Genomic DNA, 27,799 nt, shown 5'->3' with positions numbered 1-27,799 from the left:
GGGACAGAGAAGAATCCAGAAACTCAAAAGGTGGTCAGGGCTAGGCAGCACGCCTCAAAATGCTTTTATCTCCCCACGAGAGGATAATTGGAGAAGTGCTAATAAACCCCAAGGCGCTCTCAGTGGCACCTCTGAATCCTAGGCCCCAGTGTTCGGCAGCAGAGCAGCCTGCAAATATGTTTCTGGTATAAATAGGTCAGATCAGTTTTGGAATCATAGCTTTGGAGTTATCTGCCACTATTTCAGGTCCTGACCGTTCTAAATCAATGCTGTCACAGAGGGCTGGTCACCCAGGGCTAAGCTTTTTTACCCATGGTCAACTCCACCAACCGATTAACCACAAGTTACAAGAATCCTAACACCGGCTCAGGATATGCCGCTTGAGTTCCGGTTGCACTATTATATATCTTTTCTCTAATATTTTTTTAATCACTTCATGCATTACTTTAGTGACACCTGGACAAACTGTCTTGCCAATAAAGTTTCCCGAATCTGGGAAGAGTGAGTTAAGAGATACTGTGGCTTCGGACCATTAGCAAAGGCAAATGACTGACACAGGCAGAAACCCAAGGAGAGGGCGAGACTCCTTTATCCCGCCCCCTTCCCTCCTGGCCAATCGTCTGCCTGTGGTGTGCACAGGTGAGTCACTGTGGCTAGGTCTATTGCCCAGCCCCAGAGACTGCTGCAGGCTTTATTTGTTCTGCCTCTCAGGTCTTCTTGGTGTTGTATGTGTTGCGGGTTTACCGTCTGGGCTGCTTTTCCCTTTCCTGCCCCTGTGAGTGTGTGCCTGGGCTGCGTTCACCCCCTTACCCCTATGAGTGTGTGTGTGTGTGGATGGTTTAAGGCCTAGGTTACATTTTGCCCCGTGAGTGCCTGCTGGGGTGTTTCAGGTGAGTCTGAAGAGCGGCAGGTGAGGCCATGGCCAAGGCATCACTTTTCCTCCTCCTCCTGGCTGTGAGTTCCAGTAAGTATGAACCAAGAAGCTTTTCTAACGATTCTCTCCAAGGCTGTGATCATCCCTTGAGGTCCTTTCCAGCCCTATCTGTCCCTGATACTAGAACGATACCCAGAATTGCAATTCTAGGACAGGAAACTTTTGTATTGAACTGGATCACCAAGTTAGTTGGGCTGAACTCTGCCTCTTATCCCAGGTCCACTTGTGACTTAGTGCAGGTGTGTACCAGAGGACCTGTCCCACTACATGGGGGAGGAGGAGCAGAGTGGGGGGTATTCTTATTCTACAATTCTGTTCTCCCAAGATAACTAAATTCCACTAGAGGATGTAGAGTGTTATATACCCCGAAAAAGAGATAAACATTTCAATTGTCAATCTCGCCCTCAAAAGTACTTTTCTTGCTTCCTGGAAGGGCTCCACCGTAGGATGGCGAGGGGGTGCTGGGCACACTTAAGCAAGCAGCAGTGGGGGCTAAGAAAATAATTTGATATGGATTTCTCCCCTACCCCAGATAGTGAGTTGATAGAGGTCAGTTGCGGTAGCCTGCTTTCTCAGGCATAGAGCATAGCGTAGTCCCCAGCTAACCCGTCACAAGCTGACTCAACTTTCTGGCCTGAGCTGTAGGGCCAGTCCCAATTTTCTTTTAAGGGTGCCCAGTGGAAGTGAATAGGAAGCCGGTTTTGAGTAAACTGCCCTGCCTTCCTATCAAGGATTATATATAAGACTATCTTATTGGTTCACAAATTGCTTGTTCTCCCATCCATTCCATGGGTGGATATGATGCTAAAACTGTATAAACGAACACAAGCATTATGCTTTTCAGAACAGGCCTTGTTGGAGGTACCTTTTGTGTGTCAAACCTGACTATTGTGCCGTTTTGGTTGCGGCCAGAGTCATATGGAATAATCTGCATATGACTTGAGATCTCTTCAATGTATCAATACTTTTAAGAAACAGCTGAAAACATTACTTTAACAAGCTTTACATGAGTAATTTGCTTATTCTTAATGTTCATATTTATTTTAAGTAGTAGTCATTAAACGTTTAGGAAGCTGTTTTAAACATTACTTTTTAACCTAGCTTTTATAAGTAATTTTATGTTTTAAGAACATAAGAAATTGCCATACTGGGTCAGACCAAGGGTCCATCAAGCCCAGTATCCTGTTTCCAACAGAGGCCAAACCAGGCTACAAGTATCTGGCAAGTACCCAAACACCAAGAAGATCCCATGCTACTGATGCAATTAATAGCAGTGGAAACTTGATTAGTAGCAGTTAATGGACTTCTCCTCCAAGAGCTTATTCAAACCCATCTACACTAACTTCATTAACCACATCCTCTGGCAACAAATTCCAGAGCTTAATTGTGCATTGAGTGAAAAAGAACTCTCTCAGATTAGTTTTAAATGTGCCCCATGCTAACTTCATGGAATGCCCCCTAGTCCTTCTATTATCCTAAAGTGTAAACAACAGATTCACATTTACCCGTTCTAGACATCTCATAACCTTAAAGACCTCTATCATATCCCCCCTCAGCCGTCTCTTCTCTAAGCTGAAAAGTCCTAACCTCTTTAGTCTTTCCTCATAGAGGAGCTGTTCCATCCCCCTTATCATTTTGGTCACCTTTCTCTGTACCTTCTCCATCGCAATTATATCTTTTTTTGAGATGCAGCGACCAGAATTGTACACAGTATTCAAGGTGCGGTCTCACCATGGAGCTAGAGGCATTATGACATTTTCTGTTTTATTCACCATTCCCTTCCTAATAATTCCTAACAGTATTTGCTTTTTTGACTGCGGCAGCAGATTGAGCTGACAATTTCAATGTATTAAGCACTATGACACCTAGATCTGTTTCCTGGGTAAAGTAGAGATTACCCCTCCCTACGAGGTGGCAATACTTAAATCACCACAACTAAATTTAGGAATGGTCTATTGCCTCCCTGGGACACTTCAAAAAGACTGCTCACCACTAATCACATTATTCGCCAATACATTTCCTTCTCCTGACACACCTAACTCTACAGCATGTGACATTTTTCTAGATACAATGGAAGCAATGGGATGGTCACAATTTGTAACAAAACCCACTCATAAACGCTGGACATATCCTTGACTTAATATTTTCCAATTACAGTAATTGTAGCATCAAATCATCCCACAAAATTTTGCCTTGGTCTGACTATCAATTTATAAAAGCAAATGTAACCCTCCTCAACACAAAACAAATTCAAAGAATTATCAAACTTTCACCTTCAGAAAAAAGATTGAATCAGAAGTAGTTGAAAAATTAATTAAAATCAATTAGCTTATTTTTAATCAAGCCAATGCCTCCTCAGTTTTTGACTCTGGATAAAATCGCGAGATAGCAGATACCCTAAGCCCGGTTCCGGTTTTTTTTTGGAATGTTTTTATCTGAATAACTCAAACCCTAAGAAACCATGGTACAGTGAAGAGCTTAGACACACTAAACAGATGCTGAGAAAAACAGAGAAACAATGGCGGAAATGCCCATCTAGGAAAATACAGAGCACTGTGAACAAAATACCGTGAACAAATCAATAAAGCAAAAAAAGGATTACTATGCCAAACAGGTCCGGTGTGGTATTTAATTCCAAATTACTCTTTGAAACAGTCAAAAATATAATCAAGAACCCAGCTTCCTCCATCTCGAATAACCACTACTTTTCTAAGAATTCCTGCAATGAATATGCCGCTTCTTTAATAGACAAAATCAATAGGTTAAACACACAATTCTCCACTTGCTCACCAACAAAAGAAAACGAAGAAAAACATGAGCAGGCAAAATGGAATACATTCAACATAATATCTAAACTCAAAATCAACCAAATCATTACAAAAATTAAGCCTGTTATCCACCCACTGGACCCAATCCCAGCAAGTTCCTTGAAACTAGTACACAGCGTAATCACTCCGACAATCACAAGCATAATAAACCACTCGCTATCAGAAGGAATGGTCCTGGCTAGGGCAAAACAGGCAATGATTAAACCAATCCTAAAAAAATAAATCTGGTAGAATTGATAATTGGACAACTACTGACCAATATCCAACTTGCCTTTTATCGCAAAGGTCCTAGAAAAAGCACTGTTATCTCAATTAGAAAACCACCTAGAAGACAATAATATTCTATATTCTAACCAATTCGGGTTCAGAAATTTTACTCATCTTTTTAATGGACCCTATACTATAAAGGTTTGACAATGACGAATCTTACATACCGGTACTGATTGATTTATCAGCAGCCTTCGACACTGTGGACCATACAATGCTATGCTAACAGTTGAGAAAAATTGGAAGAGACGGAAATGTTCTCAAATGGTTCTCTTCCTTCCTAGCAGATAGGGCATTCCCAAGTAAAGCTAGACAATCATGCATCTGACGCCTTCCCAATCGACACTGGTGTCCCCCAGGGTTCAGCAATCTCGGCAACACTATTCAACATTTACATGCTGCCTCTACGTAGATTACTAGCGGAAGTAGGAATCAATTTCTTCTTATACGCAGATGACATACAGTTCTACATCTCATTTGCCAAATCATTTGAAAAAAACTGCATCGACACTATCAACAAACATGAAAACAATACAAGAAAAGCTCTCTCAACTGAAACGAACTCTAAACACAAAAAAACCCCTGGAATTGTGAGACTAAGGAGAACTTCCTCTATAGTCAAACTCACCCCTCCAGACCTGGTTAATTACAATATTAGACTTAGGAAAACAGATCAATCAGAACTTGACAATGAAAAAAAACACTTAAGCAAATTAAATCAGGATACTCAAAACTGAGAATATTGCATGGGTTAAAACCTTTTTAACCTTACAAGACTTCTGCACTGTTCTACAAACACTAATATTTTCAAATATAGATTACTGTAACTCCCTCTTACTAGGCCTACCTTCAGAACTATTAAAACCCCTACAGTTGTTGTAAAATGCCTCAGAAAGACTTTTATTAGGAGTAAGGAAATTTGACCACATCACCCCCTCACTGATTGCACCTCATTGGCTGCCAATACAAGCCAGAATTCATTATAAAGTATTAACAATTTTTAATGTCATCAAAGACACAAACCCCTGCTTAACAGAAGTGAAACTTCAACCATACAGCAACGAACACTTAGATTGCAAAATAAAGGACTACTACTAAGTGTGCCTACATCACAGAGTACACATCTAACACAAATAAGAGGCCGAAAGTTTTCCATAGTGGGTCCTAAGTTATAGAACTGTTTACCAGACGCATTAAGTCTGATAACAGAAAGTTTCAAATGCGAACTAAAGCCATTGCTCTTCAAAAATGCATATGATTTAACTTAGATGATCAATATGCAGATATGTAGCTAACATCACTATAAAAAATCATAGATACTGTTAATAGAATGAGCAAAGAGTAACAAGAGAGGTAAAGCGTACTAAGAGAACTTACTGGCAAATAAGTGAATGTCATTGAAGTAGAACACATGTATAACAAACTACTCTCCTAACCCCCAATTAACTTTTATGTAACTTAGTGTTGACCATAAACAGGTATTTGTTGATGTATAGAACTAGACTATGAATGTTGACCTAGAATATGAACGATGCCTTTGTAAATAGTTGTGATCTTCTTTTGGAATAATGGTATATAAAATGCCTAAATAAATGAATAGCTCCTAATATGGAACTTAACATCGTGTAACTACAGCATGGGTTATTTCTCCCTATATGCATCACCTTTAATTGTCCACATTAAATTTTATCTTCTAGTCTTGCAAGGTCCTCCTGCAATTTATCACTATCCACTTGTGATTTAACTACTCTGAATAATTTTGGATCATCTGCAAATTTGATTATCTCACTCAGCATATTCCTTTCCAGATCATTTATAAATATATTGAAAAGCACCGGTCCAAATACAGATCCCTGAAGCACTCTACTGTTCACCCTTTTCCGCTAAGAAAATTGATGATTTAATCCTATTCTCTGATTCTTGTCTTTTAACCATTACATTAGTATGTAATCCACGAAAGGACATCGCCTCCTATCCCATAACTGTTTAGTTTTCTTAGAAGCCTCTCATGAGGGACTTTGACAAATGCCTTCTGAAAATCCAAACTACATCTACCGGTTCACCTTTTCCACATGTTTATTAACTCCTTCAAAAAAATGAAGCAGATTTGTGAGACAAGATTTCCCATGCGAACTGTGTTCCATTAAACCATGTCTTTCTATATACTCTGTGATTTTGATCTTTAGAATAGATTCCATATTTTTCCCAGACACTGAAGTCAGGCTCACTGGTCTATAGTTACCCGGATCGCTCCTGGAGCCCTTTTTAAATATTGAAGATACAATGGCCACCCTCCATTCTTCAGGTACAATGGATGATTTTAATGATAAGTTACAAATTTTAACTAATAGATCTGAAATTTCATTTTTTTAGTTCCTTCAGAATCCTAGGATGCATTCCATCCGGTCCAGGTGGTTTGCTACTCTTTAGTTTGTCAATCTGGTCTACTACATCTTCCAGGTTCACAGTGATTTGGTTCAGTTCATCTGACTCATCACCCCTGAAAACCATCTCCGGAACTGGTATCTCCCCTACATCCTCATTAGTAAACACAGAAGTAAAGAATTCATTTAGTCTTTCTGCAATGGCCTTATCTTCCCTAAGAGTCCCTTTAACCCCTTGGTCATCTAACAGTCCAACCAAATCCTTCATATGTTTCTTGCTTCAGATCTATTTTTAAAAGTTTGTATTATGAGTTTTTGCCTCTACGGCAAACTTCATTTCAAATTCTCTCTTAGCCTGCCTTATCAATGTTTTACACTTAACTTGATAATGCTTACGCTTTTTTCTATTTTCTTCTGGTGGATGCTTCTTCCAATTTTTTAAGGATTGTTTTTGGCTAAAATGGTCACTTTACCTCACCTTTTAACCATGCAAGTAATCATTTTGCCTTCCTTCCACTTTTCTTAATGGGTGCAATACATCTGGACTATGCTTCTAAGATTGTATTTTTAAATAATGTCCACGCCTGTTGTACATTTTTAACCTTTGCAGCTGCACATTTTTTTTTTTTTTAACTATTTTCCTCATTTTATCAAAGTTTCCCTTTTGAAAATTTAGTGTTACAACTGTAAATTTATGTATTGTCCCCCTTTCAGTTATTATAGTTCAAATTTGATCTTGTTTTGATCACTATTGCCAAGTGGCCCCACCACCATTACCTCTCTCACCAAATCCTGCGAATTAAATCTAAAATAGCTTCTTCTCTTGTTGGTTCCTGATCCAATTGCTCCATGAAGCAGTCATTTATTTATTTTATTTATTTAGCTCTTTTCTATACCGACATTCATGATACAAATCATATCATATCGGTTCACAAGGAATAGGGGGGTTGTAACAATAATATTGAAGAGGAAGAAAAGTTACAATAAAACAAGGTTATGTGAACTTGGGAAACAGAAATGTGCCGGAGACAGAGGAATAACGTTGTAAACTTAACAAGGCTATACTGGAAGTGCATTGGGTCGGAAATAAGGCACTCTAAATATTTATACAGAACTTGTATACAATCAGGAAACTGGCTAACAATGTGGGGCTGTGACAGTACTGGGGGGAGGATTAGCAGGGGGTGGGGGGGACTTTCTAGGATTAAGGAGTAAGCAGGGGGGAAGGGGAAGGGGTAGAGAGAGGAGGGGAAAGGGCTATGGGAAGGCTTGTTGGAACAGCCAGGTCTTGAGTTTTTTCCTAAAGGTCACCAGGCAGGGTTCCTGTCTGAGGTCTGGAGGCATGGTATTCCAGATGGCTGGCCCCACTGTTGAGAAGGTTCGTTCTCTGGTGGATGTACGAGTGGTGGATTTAGTGGGGGCATGCAGGGTTCCTTTATAAGCCTCTCTTATAGGTCTTGTAGAAGTGTGCAGTCTTAGCGGGGTATGAAGGTCAAGTGAGTGCTGATTTTGTATGGTCTTGTGAATAATGGTGAGGGACTTATGTAGGATTCTGAAGCTTATGGGGAGCCAGTGTAGATTCCTGAGGTTGGGTGTGATGTGATCTCCTCGATTGGTGTTTGTCAGAATTCTGGAGCATCTGAAGGTGTTTGGTGGTAGAGGCGGGGAGACCCAATAGGAGGGCGTTGCAGTAGTCTATCTTGGAAAATAGAGTGGCCTGGAGGACCGTCCTGAAGTCATGGAAATGGAGGAGTGGTTTAAGTCTTTTTAGAATTTGTAATTTGTAAAAACAGTCCTTGGTTGTATTGTTGATGAATTTCTTTAAGTTCAGACGGTTATCTAGTATCACTCCGAGGTCTCTTACTTGGGTGACCATGGTGGTGGAAGGGGTCGGCAGTGAAAATTCAATGTGATCAGGGGAGATGAGGAGGAGTTCGGTCTTGGCTGAGTTGAGGACTAGATTTAGGCTGATGAGGAGGAGATTAATAGAGTGGAAGCAGCTTTCCCAGAACTTGAGTGTTTTGGGTAGGGATTTTGTATAGTGATCAGAATCTGCACGTCATCGGCGTATAGGAAATGCTTTAGTTTTAGGTTAGATAGCAGCTGGCAGAGAGGCAGCAGGTAGATATTAAAGAGAGTGGGAGAAAGTGAAGAGCCTTGAGGTACCTCTAGGGATGATTTGATGCTGGAGGATTCTTTGTCTTTTATTTTGACTTTATAGTGTCTATTGCTGAGGAATGACTCAAAACATCTGAGGACGGTTCCAGAAATACCAATGTCTGATAGACGATTTAGTAGGATAGAGTGATTCACTGTATCGAACGTGGCAGAGATGTCAAGAAGTATTAATAGGAAGGAGTGTCCTTTGTCTAGGCCCATAATAAGGTAATCTGTGAGTGAGATAAGGAGGGGTTCGGTATTTAGAGATTTGCGGAAACCGTATTGAGTTGGATAGAGAATTTTATGATTGTCTAGGTAATCAGAGAGTTGGGTAATAAAAGGCAGATTGGAGATTGGACGGAAGTTGGTAGGATCTCTGGGGGCTAGGATCGGTTTCTTCAGTAGAGGTTTCAGGGTAGCGAGTTTTAGTGCGTCTGGGACGATTCCTTACGATAAGGAACAGTTTATAATATCCGCCAAAGGCTTGGAGATAATGTCCGGAATAGATATAAGTAGTTTTGTCGGGATGTGGTCGGAAGGGTGGGTGGAGGGTTTCAATTTCTTTAGGATGGACTCGATCTCCAGGGAGGACGTAAGTTCGAAGGAGTCGAGGTTGGCTCCAGCGTAAGATGAGGTGGTAAATGGAAGGGGAGATAACGTGGTGTTGGGGGAGAGAAGAGTTAAGAGGTTGGAGATTTTTTTCTGAAAGAAGGATGCAAGTTCATTGGCCTTAGTTTGGGCTTGGTTGTCAGGGATGGCCGGGGTGGATAGTTTCGTGAGTTCTGAAACGTATGAAAAAAGAGCCTTGGCATCGAATTGGAGGTAATGGATTCTGTGGGTATAGAAGTCTCTTTTTGTTCGTAAGATGGAATTCCTGTAGCAGTGGAGGGAGGATTTGTAGGCGGTCAGAGTATTGGTTCATGGGGCCTTGCGCCATTTGCATTCCTTGTGTCTAAGATCTTGTTTTAGTTTCTGTAGTTCAGGGGTGAACCAAGGTTGCTTTTTCTTAAGGGCTGGGTTGATTTCTTTCGCCAACGGGGGGGCATAATTTGTTGGCTATCGCTTCGGTGATATTATACCAGGAGGATAGGGCTGAGTTGGGGGTAGTGACATCTAGCTTTTGAAGTTCTTTGGCGAGATGATCACTGAGGTTTCCTGAAATGAATAGTGGTTTGGGGGGGGGGGGGGGGGGGTGTCGGACTTTCTTTCACCGTGAGGGTGGTGGATATCAGAGAGTGGTCTGACCAGGGGACTGGGGTGCAGTCAGGAGAAATAGTACGAGTGAGGCCAGAGTTTATGAAGATAAGATCTAGTGTATGGCCAGCTTTATGGGTAGGCTTGTTAATGATTTGTTTAAAACCCATGGCCCTGAGGGAGTAATTTATACCATCCAGGAACTTTATGTCTCTAGCATGTCCTAATATTACATTTACCCAGTCAATATTGGGGTAATTGAAATCTCCCATTATTACTGCACTGCCAAATTGGTTAGCTTCCGTGATTTGTCTTAGCATTTTATCATCTCTCTGATCATTTTGGCAAGGTGGACAGTAGTATACTCCTATAACTATACTCTTACCCAACATACATGGGATTTCTACCCATATAGATTCTACTGAACATTTAGTCTCTTGTATGATCTTTATCCTGTTGGATTCTGTACCCTCCTAGACATAAAGTGTCACACCCCCACCAAGTTGATCCTCCCTATCATTGCGATATAATTTGTATCCTGATATAGCACTGTCCCATTGGTTATCCTCCTTCCATCAGGTCTCTGAGATTCCAGTTATGTCTCTCTCATCATTTGCTGCTATACACTCTAACTTCCCCGTTTACTTCTTGGTCTTCTGGCATTATCATACAGACATTTCAAAGTGTTTTTGTTTGTATTAACAACCTGCTTTTCAGCCGATAGGGATAATTTGGAATTCTTTAGCTCAGATGATTTTTTTAGGCACATGGACTACTTTTGTTTTTATTGGTACCTCTGTTGGCTTGCCCTGACTCTCCTGTTTCATTAGTATCCTTCAAGGATACATTCCTCCAAACCATGAGCTGCTGAGCGACTGTCGGCTTTCCCCTTTGTTCTAGTTTAAAAGCTGCTCTCTCTCCTTTTTGAAAGATAGCACCAGCAGCCTGTATCCACTCTGGGTAAAGTGGAGCCCGTCCTTTCGGGAAAAGTCTCCCCTTTCCCCAAGGTTTCCCCAGTTCCTTACAAAACTGAATCCCTCTTCCCTGCACCATCGTCTCATCCATGCATTGAGACTCTGGAGCTCTGCCTGCCTCTGGGGACCTGCAGGTTTTAATGTTTTATTTATGTCATTTGGCTCTTATTTCATATTTATTTAAGCATTTTATATACCGTCATTCTAAAAGAGGATCACAACAGTTTACAAAAGTGACATTCATATTATAGGTCAACAAAAAACACTTAAATCTTAGGACATTGTATATCACCCATTATTTCTCATTAATTCTTCTGACTATGTTTAATATCATAGTTCTCTGCATAATGATATATCATGTTAGAGCGTATGCATTTTTGAAGAGCCAGGTTTTCAATTCACATTTGAATCTCTTTCTTTCTGTTAACAGGCATAACGTCTTTGGTAGAGAATTCCACGGTTTGGAAAACATTTGGTCTCTTATTTGCATAGTTTGCGTTGCAGGCACAGTTAATACTCCTTTATTTTGCGATCTCAATGTCTGGAGTGTATGGTTGGAGATTCACAGCTATTAAGCAGGAGTTCTGTCATCGATGATGTTAAAAATTAGATTTAGTACTTTATAATGGTTTCTGGATTGTACTGGCAGCCAATGCAGAGCTATCAGCGAGGGGGTGATGTGGTCACATTTCCTTGCCCCCTAATTGAAGTCACGCAGAGGGCATTTTGTAGTAACTGTAGTGGTTTTAGAAGTCCAGAGGGTAGGCCTGGTAATACGGAGTTGCAGTAATCTTTATCTGAGAATATTAGTGTTTGTAATACAGTGCGGAAGTCCTGGAATGTTAGTAATGGTTTCAACAGATGTAACGTGTGCAGTTTGGAGTATCCTGTTTTTTTAATTAATATGTTTATGTGCTTTTTCATTGTGATGTTCTCATTGATCTGTACTCCTAAGGTCTCGGACTTGTTCAGAGGGTGTAATCTGAAAATTACCCAGGTCCAGGAGTGGAGGAGTTTCTCCTTAGCCACACGATTTCAGTTTTACTTGTGTTTAGTGTTAGTTTAAGCTGTGTCAGTTCTGGCTGTATTGCCTTCATGGATGTTGAGAATGTTGACGCTGTATTTTCAATTGATTTGGCGAAAGGAATGTAGAACTGTATGTCATCAGTGTATAAGAAGTTGATTCCTAGATTTGCCAGTAGAGTACACAAAGGAAGCATATAAATGTTGAAAAGTGTTGCAGATAGTGCTGACCCCTGGGGGATACCTGTATCTATAGGGAAAGTGTCAGATATGTGGTCAGTGGCGTACCAAGGGTCTCTGGCACCCGGGGGTCCGCGCATTTGTGCACCTCCCCAGCGCCCCCCAAACCTTCTTGTACTAATGCTTAAGGCCACAGTAAATCAGTGGCGTCTCTAGACAGAAGAATTTGGGGCGGGGGAAGTCAAAATTACATTCTCTCTATCACACCCACCTCCCTAGCATGGCCTCTGCTTTAAAATTGGCTAAAAATGTCTTAATAAAGTCCAAAGGGTCTTCTGTGTAATTTTAAAAAGCTTGAAGTTTACTTCTAGTAAAACTACTATTGAAATTATTTGATAGCCTCATTCAATTAATTCTATATAGCTATGAAAGTGAAGTCTGGAATGTATACAGGAAGGGACAGAATGTCAATATAAATCCTGCACCTCCAGTTCTGTAACTCTCTGTGCATTCACAGAAATTCCCCCAACAATGGAGCTTGGATGTTTCCCTTACAGCTCATCATACTAAAAGATATTTTCAAATTCTGGTGTCACCTCACAGTAATAGCAGCATAAACACCTTTCACTGCCAGACACATTGTGAACTAACACAAAACCCTGAAAAAAGAGACACTCAATCTATACAGCAAACCTACTGTAACGTAACAGTAGTAACACCAAGGACTCTAACAATAACCCTACCTGTGAAAAAGCACAGGTAAATATTACACTGGGTCCCAGAATACCAATACGCCACCTACTGGGGAAAGAAAATAAACCCGATTGCTATAGATCCCTACACAAACACTGCACGCTAGCAGAATCTCTCATCATGGTCAGGTGCACAGAGCAGAGACCCTCACCAAATACAGAATAAAGGATCATAAATTAGACAAACTGAAATGGAAACCCCAAGAATCCAGACTCTGTGTGTAACAATGGAAAAACAGAACCACTATTCCTCCTAAAACAAAATCAGGAAATATAAAGCATCAATGATAATAGTAAAACCATACTAATAAAAGAATATTTTAAAACTACTGACAAATAGAATAACTTCTATTAATTAAAATCATATACGTTTTTTAAAAATTTCCCAAGCACCAATAAAATATTTCAAACAGCCTATATATCAAATAACACCCACTAATTAACACTAATAAGGGTTTATTAAAAAGCCCCTGCTGTCCATACCTGGGAACTCTTGATTTCCAGTCACCCTGAGATTATCAAGAGTTAGGGGAGCGCCCAAACTTTATTCTCTCACACATACTCACGTGTCTATTCTGTCTCACACATACACTGTCACATACACACATATACATAATGCTCTTATACCCACCAAAACCTCTCTCACTCTCTTATACAGACACAGGCTCTAAGACCCTCCCCACCACCCACACAAGCTCTTACTCCCTTCGATTCCTTCACACACACACACTCTCTCTCTCACTGGCTCCCTCACATAAACCCAAATACACATACCCAGGCAAGCTCCCAGTCATTCTCACACCCATCACACACATACACAGACCCCCAGGCATGCACACATTCACACACACACACACACACACACAGGCAGACACCTATTCTCACACAGAGCAAGTGGCGATCAGATGTGGTTGGAGAGCAGGCAGTGTTCAAGCAGAATCCAAGGCAATCCAAAGTCAAAACCGGAGATCTGTCCGAAGGAAAGAGGGATGGATAGGCAGGCAGGGAAGCGAGGAACAGCACAGCTGGTCAGGCAAGGCAACTGAAGACTGACCACAAGATAAAGACGAGGGACCACTGGGCCAGGAACACAGGAGACCAGGAACTGAGGAGACGAAGAAGACCTGAAATGGAGACACTGGAACAAAACTGGAGACGAGCTGGACCAGAATGACGACGGAATGACGCTGAAGACACAGGAAACGAGGACAGAAGCTGGCAACTCGCACTGCTAAGAGAAGCAGGCTGACCTGTTGCTAAGCATCTTGCTGCTGGAGGATGGCCCTTTTATAGGGCAGCATCACTGATACCGTCACAGAAGGAGCAATGGAGGCTTTTCCGCTGCAGTTCCTTTAAAATCAGGCAAGAAAGGGGGGGGGGGGGGTCTTGCACACCTAGGGAACAGAGTGCGAGGATTGGCGGCGCTCGGGCGTGGGAAGGACCCAGAGGGCAGCGGGCAGCCAGTCCAGGGCTGGAGGTAAGACCGGCAGTCCACAGGGCAGCCCGTGAAACGCTGATCGCAAAAAGGCATTTATCCTTGCGGGACTGGACTACTGCAGTTCTGTTTCTATTGGGCTCCTTGCTAACATGATCAAGGCACTCCAAATCATTCAGAATGATTTGGGATTTGTGAACACATATCACCGTGTTACAGGCATTTCGATTGCAGACAAATTTGCTACTCTTGTACATAAAGTGCTGAACAACGAAGTTCCCTTAGGCATAAGTACTGCTCTGAGAGTACAGCGTCCGTAGCGCACGGTACTTTCAAGCAGTCAGGCCCTTCATCTCGTATTGTGCATTTGGTTGAGGCCTGTGAGTGGGCATTTTCAGTGGCTAGCGTGGTTTACTGGAATTCACTTCCATTACATTTATCCTGTCCTGAATGCCATAAATATTTTAAGAAACATTTAAAAATATTTATTTTGGCAGGTTCCACAGGTAGTTTAGCCAGAAGGAAATTTAGTGTCTCAAATTGGGTCCCATGAGTGATAAATCAGCCTATTTCCAACCACTATGTGGGATAAGTGATCACGGTTTAGAAATGTTTATTTTTAAAATGTTTTTATATGACCAACCACGAACAGTGGAGCATATGGGCAACCAATCTTTTAAATAAATGAAAATGTATCCCATGTCAGGCTTGGCTGGACTGGACTCAAGGTACACCATCCAGGTAGTGGCACAAGATGGCAGGACAGGACTTTGGCCGGTCTTCTGCCACAGATTGAGCCCGTGGAATCTGGGGGCCAGTAGGGCTTGTGAATGCAGACAAGGACTGGTGCTTGCACTGGAGCAGAGTGCAGACAAGGACTGGTGCTTGCACTGGAGCAGAGGGCAGGCAAGGATTGGAATTTGTACTGGAACAGAGTGTGCAGGCAAAGGGCTGGATTCAGACAAGACAGGTCAAGGACCAAAGCTGGGCACAGACAGAGGTAGAGCAAGGCTGGTCTGAACAGGAACAGGACACACAGACCAAGCTACACTGAATACAAAGGCCCGAAGGCTCATGTAGCAAGGAGGCCTAGGTAGGTTACAAAGCTAGAGAAGGCCTAGGTAGGCCATAAGGGGAAAGCACAGAGTGAGTAGGCTGAAGGCCACAAGACAAGGCAAGGCCCAAAGGTCAAGAGGCCTCAAGGCAAGGCTAGGAGTAAGAAGATCCAGAGGCCACAAGGCAAAGCAAGGATAGGCCTGGGTAGGCCACAAGGCTACAGTGGCTAGGGCAAGGAACCAAGGGCAACTCCATGTGAAAGAAAGGTAGATTTGGCAATACAGGGTTATATAGGGCTGAGGCTTAGACGTGGTGCAGGCAAGGGGGAGGAGTCTGGCAAAGCTGAAGCCATGATTTTCTGAGGACACCTGGTGGTTAGAGACTGCACCACAGGTTGGGTAGGATGACCGGACAGGAGGCAGCTTCGGTGACTAGGAGCAGAGCTCTCTGGAGGCCTCTACAAGTGGGGAGGCATCATAGGCATCTGAGTCAGGGGAGGATGAGGTAGCTTAGCAGGCAAAATCCTAACACTATCCAGTCCTTTTTCACTTTTATTTATTTTTTATTTTATTATTATTTTTATTATACCGAGTTTCATGATATGAATCACATCAACCCGCTTTACAATTAACAATGTGAATAACTGCAGAGAGTAACATGGTAGAAACATTTCCCAATTAGACATTAAATATAATAAGAAACTTAACAAATAAAAACATTGTAACAATATTTAGGATGTGAGGAAGTTACAAAAAACAAGGAAAAATAACTAGGATCTGAAAGGGGAGGAAATTAAAGAAAGAATATTAACATTTTAGCCAACTGTATCAATTAATAAATATGTATAAAATTATAAAATATAGATGGGTAGGAAAGATTGACCAAATATGAATTGTAGTGAAGTATAATAATATGTTGTCACATAATAATAACAATAATATGTTGTTGTTTTAGAAGTTTCCCATTCGGTAGGCTTGTCTCCTGGAGCCCAACGATTGTTTCATTTTACAGAAGACATACCACACATGACACAAGACAAATTCCAGCTCCAAACCTATTACATCTTCCTCATCTAAAAAAAAATAAATAAAATACTGGAATACAGATATTGAAAAATGCCTTACTGAGTGCAGAAAACAAATAATGAGCTTGTAAATTGGCATCTATTGCAATTAAAGAAAAATTAACTAATCCGATTCCTTGCTTTTTTTTTTTTTTTTGTTAATCAGCACACAAACTCAAATGCAAGTTAACAGCAAGAATGCGCAACAAACACAAGTGCTTAGGCACAGGATGAAAGAGAAATGAACGGATCCTTGAAAGCAACGCATTAGGGCAAACCGCGAGATAGTAAGATCTCCAACAGGCTGCTGGGAAAAAAAAAAAAAAATCCGCAAGCGCAGACACTTGTAAATACCAGGAGGAACCTTGGGACACAGAATCAGCACTTTCATTCACAGCCACAAAAAACTGCTAAATGAGGAGGGTGGTGGCGGCTCCAGTGGCAAGTGCTTTGCACTGCCATACGGAAGGTCTCCTGTTCAATTCCCCGAGTCAGGTCTCCTGGGCTGGGGATGCTGCAGAGGGAGTTGTGGTCATTGCTTAAGGGGGACACTTAAGTGTCTGGATTCAGGGCCCATGACTGCAAGGTTCCAGAAGGAGCAAGACCCCTGCCCTAGGCATGACCATACTAGGAGGCCAATATACTAACGTACACAGAATTTCATATGCTGTTTGGTTTTAGTCGTATCCTGTTTTGCTACCAAGTCTTCCAGCAGCATCACAGTAGCTGGATATAATTTCTACTTCTAGCTGCCTTCATGTCGTCATCCGGATGAGTCTTTGTGCACTGGCACAAAACAGGAAGGAGGCTGATTGCCCTTGACTGACTAGGTTTGACTGATACTAAGCTGATATTCATGTCCACCTAAGCACTATACTAAGCCTTGCAAGTAGATTACTACAATTTTTCATGATCCGTCAACACCTACCCCTTCAAATTAATTGCTTGCTGACTGCTAACACTACAGAGAATGGGTGTACCAGGGTTGCCCGCCAGAAATCTAGTAGCTTCTCTATAACATGGTGGCAACTGCCCATCTATAAGTGATGTTTGAACACTCACATTTGGAAAATAGAGATAACTACAAAGGACTCCATTAGAATCTATTGGGGAAGGAGGTGTGGAAGCAGCGCAGGGCAGCAAAACAGGTAGCGGTGGCTCTTTTGTCAACACAGGAAGGGGATTCCCTCAAAGTCTTTCAGCCCTGGGGCCCCAAGGTAGGTTACGCTGGCAATGATACCTGGGAACATGGTTGGGGTGGTTCAGAGCAGGCAAGATGGAAATTTGATATGTCTAAAGAAGGAGATCTCTTAATACCTGGGGGGTTTCTATGTGCAGGTGGGAGAGGGGGAACTAAATCCACTGGAGTAAGGGTAGCTAACTCGGACCTTGAAGGTTGCAGTCACAAACCTCAATTGCAAAATGAGAGGGGGTGATAGGATCATAATTCTAGCTCATGAGCACTGAAATTCTGCTTCGTTCTCTCACTGACTTTCTAAGAAGAAGTCTAGATTCAGGCCAACAGTTTCTTCTTAGGTTCCTTGATATCTCTTCAGCGGTTAAAATATTATGATCAATAGTGTCGCTTTTTCGTCTGCAGGAATGTGGCCATTCTGATACAAGTAGTTCAAGTCGTATCTATCTGACAGGCTCCACGCCATCAAATTCAACAATAACTTTTCCGAACTCTCTGCTCTCAAAACAGGTGTTCCTCAGGGCTCTGCACTTTCCACTACACTCTTTAATATTCATCTTGCCCCCGCATATGTAAAATGCTTTCGACTCTGACAGATTGCTACAAACTCTATGCTGACGACATCCAATTTTTGTCCTTCGTGTTCGCCCATCTTGGCATGATACTGTAGAACATCTTAACATCTGTTTCTCAACAATTCAAAAATGGCTACAACACAAACTTGCACCAACATGTCCAAAGCTGAATTTCTAGTGGTACACAGTCCATACTGTTCTTTCAATGAAAAAACTATCACTCCCAATAATCTCTCCTTTTCCATTAAGAGTCACATTAAAAGTCTTGATGTAATCTTAGATTATACACTCGTCATCCTCAAATTAGGCAAGTCATTTCTCAAGGTTTCTATAGGCTTCAAGTTCTTGCTGGCCTTCAAAAGTTACTTTATGAACCTGAATTCTGTACAGTACTACAAGCTTCCATCTTTCCAACCATTGACTACCTTAATACCTTATACCTAGGCGTTCCATACTCTGCATCCCTTGCAGGTGTTAAATTCTGCTGCATGGTTACTATCAGGTTTAAAGTGAAATGAGCATATTACACAGACATTGACTGAGCTATATTGGTTGCCAATACAGGAAAGAATTAAATATAAGGTGATAATGTTAATTTTCAAACTATTAAATGATCAGAGATGTCATTGGGCTAATGCAGTTTTACCAGCCAACAAGAGCTTTGTGTTCCTCTCATCGTGATTTGCTGGAGATTCCTTCCCTTAAAGTGGCACGATTACACATGACCCACGAGTGTGCCTTTTCTGTTGGCAGGCCCACCCTTTGGAACTCCCTCCCAATTGACATGAGACAATGCGATTCGGTTAACCACTTTAGGAAACAAGTTAAAACTTTTTTTTTTTTTTTTTTAAATAAGCTAAAATAAATAAAGCATGCTTTTGTTTTATTCTTTTATTATTTTAGGATGAAGATTTCTGATGTAGTTATAATTGTCTTTTATTTGTTTCAGCTTTGTTTAATTATGTTAATGTTTTTATGATTATGTATGCTTTTCTGTTCATCGCCTAGGCCTTTTTGTGTTGGGCGATCCATACATTTTAATACATGTAAATATGATCCATGGTCTGGGACTGGTTTTGGCTTCCTTGGTGTGATAGGACTGATCCTCAAGGAATTTTTTTTTCCCCCTTTTCCCCTCTCTGGCAGGGCCTGTGAGCTTAAGCAAAGTTTTCACCAGCACACCAAACATAGAGGCCGAGGAAGGCGATAGTAAGTCTCGCTGCATTTTGTTTTATTGGTTTGAATGACATAATTAGGCTAGAGCCTAATCGTAAGAGGGCTGTGTATTTTCAGAGCTCCTGTAGCCCCGGCCTCTCCCAACAGGAGGCGCCGTACAGAATAGGGTGGAAGGGCTGCCTGTGGGTGAGCCCACATCCCCTGCAGTCCCTGTAATTTTGTGTATTTTGATGACATGTTCTGTTTGCAGCAGCCGAGTTCGATTGCTTTTATTCACCTGATTTTACAAATCCCAGGATTGAGTGGAAGTTTCGGAAGCTGGATGGCTCTGAGAGTGTGATCTACCTGAATGGGGCTGTAACAGGTATGAGCCAGTTTAGTGTCACAACCTGTGCCGTTTTCTGGTCCCCGTCATTGCACACTGCTGTGATCTGGGAGATCCTGGTCGATCCCAAATTGTACTGTTTCGACCCTTGGTGCCTATGATCAGCTCGCTGTTCTCAGAGATGACTGTAATCGATTTGGGACAGGCACATTCCAGCCATGCTAATGCCAAAAGGATTCTAGAAAATGGCATGTAGGTTATCTTGTATTTATGATGGGGCCCAAATAACATGAAGCCCAGTATCCGTTTCCATAAATTCTTTTGTTTTAGAACCTAAGGAATGAATTTTCAAAGGGGTTTTTGAGTGCCAAAAATAGCTTATATGCTTGTAAGTAGTATATATGTGTATATGTGCTATTTTATAAACATTGAAAAGCATGAGTATATCTTCTGTTTTGTGCATACATTTTACTGGGGGGAAAAGGGGCCTTCTAGAGACAATTCAGAGGTGTGCACGATATAGTTGTACACTTTTACACTTGCTGACTTGCGTATATGAAATTGGACTTGTCTGTTGCCTTTGGTTTTTGATTGGGAGGTCTGGGTTCACGGTGCAGTGCCAGAACTGGAAAAAGGACTGGGTGAACTAGTGGTGCCAAGTATTTGTGCAAGTATTTTTAAACTGGCATGCCCACATGCTTGATAAAATGCATGCCTCTGCATGTCATTCTGGGCGTTTAGTCACGCAGCATCACAATTATTTACACGCGCATGTTTATAAGTTTAGTTTATTAGCATTTCTATACTGTTATATTAGACATGCCTTCACAACGGTTTACAAGTTAAAAACACAAGAAATACATTGTTTTGTTAAGATAGTAACAGCTAAAAACTACATAAAAGAGGAAAATTAAATAAATTAGCTGTTAGAGTAAAAGATAAAATCAAATAAAAATAAATCTAACACAAAATATCAAATTGCATAAATATGAATAGCAGTAATGGGGCAATAAACTTAATTACTATAAACATAAAATAAGAATAAAACAGAATTCATAGAGGTTAGGCACATAATATATTCTGGTGATTTGCAGCTTATATCTAAAGATTCGTACTCTATAAAGATGTTTCATGCTCTGCAAAAGCACACTTGAATAACCAAGTTTTCAATTCAGATTTAACTTGCTTTTTTTCTGCCGACAGTCTCAAGTGCGTTGGTAGTGAGTTCCAGACTTTTGTTCCCGCAATAGACATGACACCATCTCTTACATGGCTGAGTCTTGCTGATTTAATTGTAGGCACTGACAAAAGCCCCTTATTGGCGGATCTCAGGTCTCTCTGCGGTACATGGAGGCGCATAGTTGTGTTAAGCCATTCAGTGTTAAGCTATCCAAAAGCAAGAAAGTATGCGTTTTCTTGCTTTGGAAATATCTGCCCACCCTGAAAAACACACACGCGTATTTTGGGGGCACAAACAGATGGTGGATTATAATCTGTGCAGCTCCTGCTGCGAGATTTGTAAAATACTAGCATTAATCTTCATGCATCCACTTAACGCACATAAATGCTGTACCATGGATAGTTAAAAAACTGGGCTTTTAATCTTCACTTTGCTGGTGAAACGCAGTGATACCACAGACCTTCTCCTGTCCATCAGAAGGTGTTAGGTCAGTCAGCTGCTGTCACAGTGCTGGAGGCATGGCAAAGGCACTCTGCTAAGTAGTCCAGGCTTAACAGTAACATTTTTTTTTAGAAGCAGCCTAAATAATCTTATCCACTTGTGGTGGTAATGTAAGTACATTTTTCCTCACTCACGACATTCATTTATTGAGTTTATAGAATCGCCATCTTATGCATAACCAGCATTTATTGATGATCAGATGAATATAGATTATGTGGAAAAATATCATCAACTGGACTTTAATTGCTTAATCATTTTTTAAAAATTCAGTCAAGGTGCAGGCATGTAACAAGTGTGAATTATAAGAGATATACACAAGCAATAAGGATACTCAAGGCAGTTGCTTTCTCTCTCTCAGATGCCTATAAGGATCGGGTTGATTTCTTTAACCCAGAAATGATCCTGCACAAAGTGACCAGCAAAGACAGTGGGACCTATGTCTGCCAAGTTGCTAAAACATCACCACCATCGATGTCCGGAACGGCGTTGATTAAGCTCTCCGTTCAAGGTACTGCAAGGCTGCGTTCAGTGCCAAGGCAAAGACAGAGAAAGCTGCAGGGAGGGTTAGCTTTGGCCACTGAAAGTGAACCAGACTCACTCAGTGTTCCCCTTGACCTGCCTTCAGCTGTGTCACACAAGCAATTCTGAGCCATCTCAGCCTTCTGTGTCAGATTGAAGCAGGGCCTTTCCCTTCGTTTCATTGACGGAACAAAATGGAGGGCTGGACCCGTGGCTCAGGGGTATGTGCTGCATACTGCCACGTGGGAGACTTGATTTTTGGTTTTCTTTTGAGGAGGTAAAATCCAGGTATATTATTTAAGCTTCCAGTGAAATTCTAGAAAATGTCAGTTTGTACAGTAGATAGAAAACTGTTAACCCATAATATAACTATCCTCACTGAGTCAATGTCTGCTGCTGCTTTTTAAACCCCGAATTTTGCCCCACATTTGAAGGGAAAGTTTTGCACGTATTTTCCGTTTGAACTAGTGGCAGGTCAAAATGCTCGTGTACATTTATGCCTGTTTTCTTCTGCAGGACTTTTCTTCATGTGAAAATAATGCACAAAGGAGTTGAAAAAATACTTTATGCACATTATTCACCAATTCCGCCCAAAACACACCGCCGGGAATGCTTCTTCCTCTAAATGCAGCCAAATGTCCACCTGTACTCCTCAGCAGGGGCGGATTGAGGGAAAATAGTGGCCCGGGGGATTTTTCGCCATACTGGCCCATGGGTACCCAATTACATATACAATATAATTTACATATATAATTTACATATATATGTACACACCCCTATATTTCGGCATGGTCCTCCCGTATCAACACAGTACTATTTGCCAAAACTCAAAGAATAACAACCCCACCTATGAAAAAGAATACCACAAATATTACACCAGAATCTAAAATATCAATACACCTCCTATCAGGAAAACAGAACAGGCCAAGCTACTACAGATCCCTACAGAGAAACCACATGCTAAAAGAATGCTTCATCTCAGTCTTTGCATGTAGAACACAAACTCTCACCAAATACAGAATAAAGCCACAAAGTATAAATAGAAATGTGCAGACAAAAACTAAACTGTAAAACCTATCATGCCAGACTCTATACAGTGCAACAATAGAAAAACAAAAATGTCATCATTCCTCATGAAACAATCAATAAAATCAAGATATATAAATCATGAATCATAATTATAAAATCATACTAATAAAATAATTTCAAAACAGCTGATGAATAGAATATCCAATAATTAAAGACTCAAGCAAATTTTGAAACCTTTACCAAACACCAATAAAATATCTCAAACAGCAGACACATCACATACTACCCAATAATTAAAATGGTAGTCAATCAAGAAAAATTAACTTAAAAAGCCACCTTTACTTACCCTCTCCAGCAGTTCTCCTACTCCTTTCCCTTGCAGGCCACACCAGAAGCAGCAGTAGCTGCTGAAGCTGTCCTCACGGTCCTCTTCCTTAGGGACCACAACCAATCTCTTCTCTCTCTCACACACACACACCAGTCATACCCTCAAGACCAGTTTCTGTCTCTCACACACCAATCATCTCCCCAACCAGTCTCTCTCTCTCTCTCACACACACACACACACACACACACACCAGTCATCTCCCTGATCAGTCTCACACATACACACGTCACCTCTCTGGCCAGTCCCTCTCAATCACACAATGCTCTCGCTCCCTCTTACACACAGGATTTCAATCACACACATGCTCTCTCTATTTCACTTACACACAAGCTCTCAATCACACACATGTTCTATCTCACTTACAAACAGGCTCAATCACACACATGCCCTCTCTCAAGGCCGCGAGCCAGCCAAAAACATGTTCCATCTCTCTTGCGCACACACAGACACACAGAAGCGCTCTCCCTGTCTCACATACACATTACACTCTTACAGAAGCACCTTGCTTTCAGACTTGCAGCATTTTTCACTTTTACTAAAAGTGAAAGTGATGCTCCCAACCGTTAAATAAGAAAACCACATTCCTATCAGAAGGCAAAATTACACCCTTCCTTCAGGTTCTGTCCTCCCAAGGGACAGCCACCCACACAGTACAGCTTCTCTTGTTTTACGCTTTCAGGCAATAAAGCAAGTGTCTTTCTTTAAACTATCAGTCACATGATTATTCATGTGGGAGATATGGAACCGAAAGACATCCTTAGTCAACTTCCCTTTTAAATGGGAAGATTCCAGTCTTAGTCATTTAAAAATATACATTTTCTAAAGGCTTAAAAAAAATAGTAAAACCATTTCAGATTGGAACTATTTTAGTCTCCATGCTTAAATTATGCTTAAAAAAAAAAACCCAAACCCCACCTGGCATCAGTATCTTAAATTTGTGATTTTGCTGAGATGAACATTTTAAATAGTTTAATTTTTTTTGCTTTAGTATTTGTCTCTACCCACTTCGCTAAATTTTATTTTCCAGAAGAGGGATGCTTAACATTCAGTAATTTCATCTTTCATCCAACTTTTCAAAAGTTGTGCTACCAGCACAAAAGTTGAGGTGTATGTATTATCACATTTCATTTTTTTTTTAAACTGGCAGATTCCTTTCTCACATTCACACACACACACACACACACACACACAGAAACACCCTTCCGATCTAAGGCCCCCAGCTGAACAGCTGGTCTCTGGCGGCTGTTAGCAGTACCGGTGTTCACTTCTTCGGCCCCCGCCGGCCTCAATTTTAAATTCTTCGGCCCTCCGGCTTGGTCTCCGGCGGGGTCCGAAGAAATTAAAATTGAGGCTGGAGGGGGCCGAAGAAAAGAAGATGGGCGCCTCCCAGCCAACCTCAAGCGGGGGCTGGCTGGGCGGCACGCATCTTCTTTTCTTCGGCCTCCGCCGCCGCCGGCCTTGATTTTAATTTATTCGGCCCCTGCCAGCTTGGTCTCCGGCGGGAGCTAGCTGGGAGGCTCCCATCTTCATTTCTTCAGTCCCTGCCGGCTTGGTCTCCCACGGGGGCTGGCTGATCTTCTTTTCTCCGGCCTCTGCCGGCCTCGATTTTTATTTCTTCGGCCCCTGCTGGCTTGCCTCTGGCGGGGGTTGGCTGGGAGGCGCTGAGGCCGGGCTGAGGAAGAGCCACGCGGTCGAGACTACGTGACCAGCTAGACCGGCCCACCGGGGGAAGCCCGATCCCCCGATAGGCCAGTCCGCCCCTGCTCCTCAGCCTATTGAGGGAGGGCAATGTCACATGGCCGATTTGTGGGTAAATGGCTTTGTAAATCGTCTCCTATTTAATATATCAGAATGAAAAAAAAACATTTTTTCCTCTCCCCGGGTCTGCTGGTGATATGGCAGAGCCAGCACTCAATTCCTCGGGGGACGGGAGCCCCTCCTGGTCATCATCCAACCACGACTTAGAGAGACCAAAAACTTAAGGTCCACGTTAGCCAGGAGGGAGCTGCTGACAACGGCCAAGTGACATCAATAGCTGAACTGAGATGGTGGTGGGAGATATAGAGGTAAGGACTCCTAGGCTCGTGGTGCCGTAGACCCCAGACGGAGCTGGTTCTAGGTTCAGCTGAAAGCCTAAAAGAGCAGAAGGAAACTGCGACCGTAAACATATCAGACCAGAATGAGGGATTCTGGGCAGTACCTTTGTTGGTCTGTTCCTTGAGGGCCTTTGATTTCTTTAAATGCTTTTTCTAGCTTGATGACTTAAGGCAGATTTTCCATTTCCATATGAGCAGAAAACGCAGAGTGCATCAAGTTGATTTCTTGCTTTGGACCGATTTTACCTCTTGCTTCTTTGGGCTTCCAGCTCAGTCTGAACCAGCCTCAGTTGGGCTTCAGAGCCACAAGACCTTCATTGACACCCACCTAGGGTATTGTCCCCTTATTTTATGGTCTCCTCCTAACTTGCTGAGCTGGGGCCAGAAACCACGGTTCCTTCCAGGTCCTTTACTCAGAACCCTAAATTCAGCTTTTAGGTATCACTGTTTTGCAGTGAATATGCAAGAGGTAAGTTTGTACATAATGGCTGTCCAATGCATGCAGATTTAATCATATGCATATTCACTGTGGATATCCCGACAGGCGTGGGTACCCTAGGGCAGGTTTGGGACAGCTGGGCCTGTCTGGCAGGCTGCAAGTACTGCATTAACTAGAAGTCCTTAGGGGAAACGCAGGCGCTCGTGTTGTCGGGTCTGTGAAGGGCGATCCCGACAGCCTTTCAGTTTATCTGAATAGGAAAAGCTACCGGCATTTGGTCCGCCTGTGTTAATTCAGACCAAAATGAAAAGCAAAAGAATTTGCCAATCGGAATAATTCAAGAGTTCTAGCAACCTGACTGACAACAGGTCATTAATGACCAATGAAATAAAATCCAAACCCCCCGGAGCTTTTGGAACTGAACAATAATTAGTAGGGATGTGAATCGTTTTCTGACGATTTAAAATATCGTCCGATATATTTTAAATCGTCAAAAATCGTTAGTCGATATTTAATAGGAATTCCCCCGATTTATCGTCAAAAATCGTAAATCGGGGGAAGGGGGAGGAGGGCGGGAAAACCGGCACACTAAAACATCCCTAAAACCCACCCTGACCCTTTAAAATAAATCCCCCACCCTCCCGAACCCCCCCCCCCAAATGTCTTAAATTACCTGGGGTCCAGTGGGGGGGTCCCATTGTGATCTTCCACTCTCGGGCCACGGGTGCGTTGATAGAAAAATGGCGCCATTTTGGTTCCTATCCCCCGACGTCACGAGCGTAGGAGATCGCTCCCGGACCCCCGCTGGACCCCCAGGGACTTTTGGCCAGCTTGGGGGGGCCTCCTGACCCCCACAAGACTTGCCAAAAGTCCAGCGGGGGTCCGGGAACGACCTCCTGCACTCGAATCGTGTTGCCTTACGGCCGGCGCCATTTTGCCGTACGGCAATATGGCCATATGGCCGGCGCCATTTTGCAAAATGGCGCCGGCCGTAAGGCAACACGATTCGAGTGCAGGAGGTCGTTCCCGGACCCCCGCTGGACTTTTGGCAAGTCTTGTGGGGGTCAGGAGGCCCCCCCAAGCTGGCCAAAAGTCCCTGGGGGTCCAGCGGGGGTCCGGGAGCGATCTCCTACGCTCGTGACGTCGGGGGATAGGAACCAAAATGGCGCCATTTTTCTATCAACGCACCCGTGGCCCGAGAGTGGAAGATCACAATGGGACCCCCCCACTGGACCCCAGGTAATTTAAGACATTTGGGGGGGGGGTTCGGGAGGGTGGGGGATTTATTTTAAAGGGTCAGGGTGGGTTTTAGGGATGTTTTAGTGTGCCGGTTTTCCCGCCCTCCCCAATTTACACGATATTTACAGAAACAAAACCGCGACGATTCGATTCCCTCCCCCCCCCAGCCGAAATCGATCGTTAAGACGATCGATCACACGATACACATCTCTAATAATTAGTAACATTTGTCCCACCCACTCCTTTTCCAGTTTCCGGTCTCCTGGGGCACTGCAATTTGAACCTTTCCTTTGAGAGAAACTGAAATATTCTTTCATTTTACAGATAGCAAAACATGAGAGAAAAGGCATGAGATGAGTTTCAGCAGTTCGCCAGACATCACGCATCATCATCATCATCTAAAAAAGTAGCTGGAATACCATCGACCTCGAAAAATCCATAAGTTATTGTTTCTGCTTTACTGCACGCAGTAAACTGGCATCCATTGCAATTAAAGGAAATGAATTAGTCTGCCTGATTCCTCGTTTTTTTATTTAACACCACACAAACACAAGGGCTCAGGCACAGGGTGAAAGAGAAATGAACTGCTCAGCGTATTAGAGAGTGAACCGCGAGATGTTAAGGTCTCCCGCAAGCCGCTGGGGGAAAAAAAGAAAACCCCAAAACCAAACAAAACCCAGAGTGCAGACTCTTATACCAGAGTCCTACAGAGGAAAACAGGAGGACCCGGAGCCAGCACTTTCATTCAGAGACATGAAAAGCTTGCAACAGAGAGGCTGGCGGTGATGTGGTGAAAGAGTTAAGCATTGCCATGCAGAAGGCCCCCCCCCCCCCCCGGTTCAATCCCCCTCCCCCCCAGTCCAGTCTTCCACCCGCCAGGTGGGCCG

At 42.5% G+C, this 27,799-nt stretch overlaps 1 protein-coding gene and 1 long non-coding RNA gene across 2 annotated transcripts in view; one reads left to right on the top strand and one right to left on the bottom strand.

The window, feature by feature from the left end:
- Nucleotides 1–846: 846 nt before the first annotated feature.
- On the top strand, nt 847–27,404 carry LOC115078185 (junctional adhesion molecule A-like). The gene is made up of 5 exons (XM_029580931.1): nt 847–964; nt 19,167–19,229; nt 19,447–19,560; nt 21,561–21,710; nt 27,237–27,404. Exons 1-5 carry the CDS (start codon nt 919–921, stop codon nt 27,248–27,250), a joined length of 387 nt encoding a protein of 128 aa, XP_029436791.1. The 5' UTR covers nt 847–918; the 3' UTR covers nt 27,251–27,404.
- LOC115078187 overlaps nt 16,032–27,799 on the bottom strand; it is a 45,998-nt gene continuing 34,230 nt past the window's right edge. The window contains exon 4 of the long non-coding RNA XR_003853084.1: nt 16,032–16,259. This is a non-coding gene — a long non-coding RNA (uncharacterized LOC115078187). The remainder of the gene's footprint in view (nt 16,260–27,799) is intronic.

This window comes from Rhinatrema bivittatum, chromosome 16 (assembly GCF_901001135.1).
Source record: "Rhinatrema bivittatum chromosome 16, aRhiBiv1.1, whole genome shotgun sequence".
Classification (NCBI taxonomy): domain Eukaryota; kingdom Metazoa; phylum Chordata; class Amphibia; order Gymnophiona; family Rhinatrematidae; genus Rhinatrema; species Rhinatrema bivittatum.
Note: the sequence above shows the minus strand (reverse complement) of the source record. Positions and strands in the feature narration are given on the sequence as shown.

Excerpts from the sequence above, each read along its gene's own strand:
- LOC115078185 (XM_029580931.1), top strand. The coding sequence starts at position 919 with ATGGCCAAGGCATCACTTTTCCTCCTCCTCCTGGCTGTGAGTTCCA. Across the intron at positions 965-19,166 it reads CCTCCTGGCTGTGAGTTCCA|GGCCTGTGAGCTTAAGCAAA; the intron begins GTAAGTATGAAC and ends CCTCTCTGGCAG. Across the intron at positions 19,561-21,560 it reads CCTGAATGGGGCTGTAACAG|ATGCCTATAAGGATCGGGTT; the intron begins GTATGAGCCAGT and ends TCTCTCTCTCAG.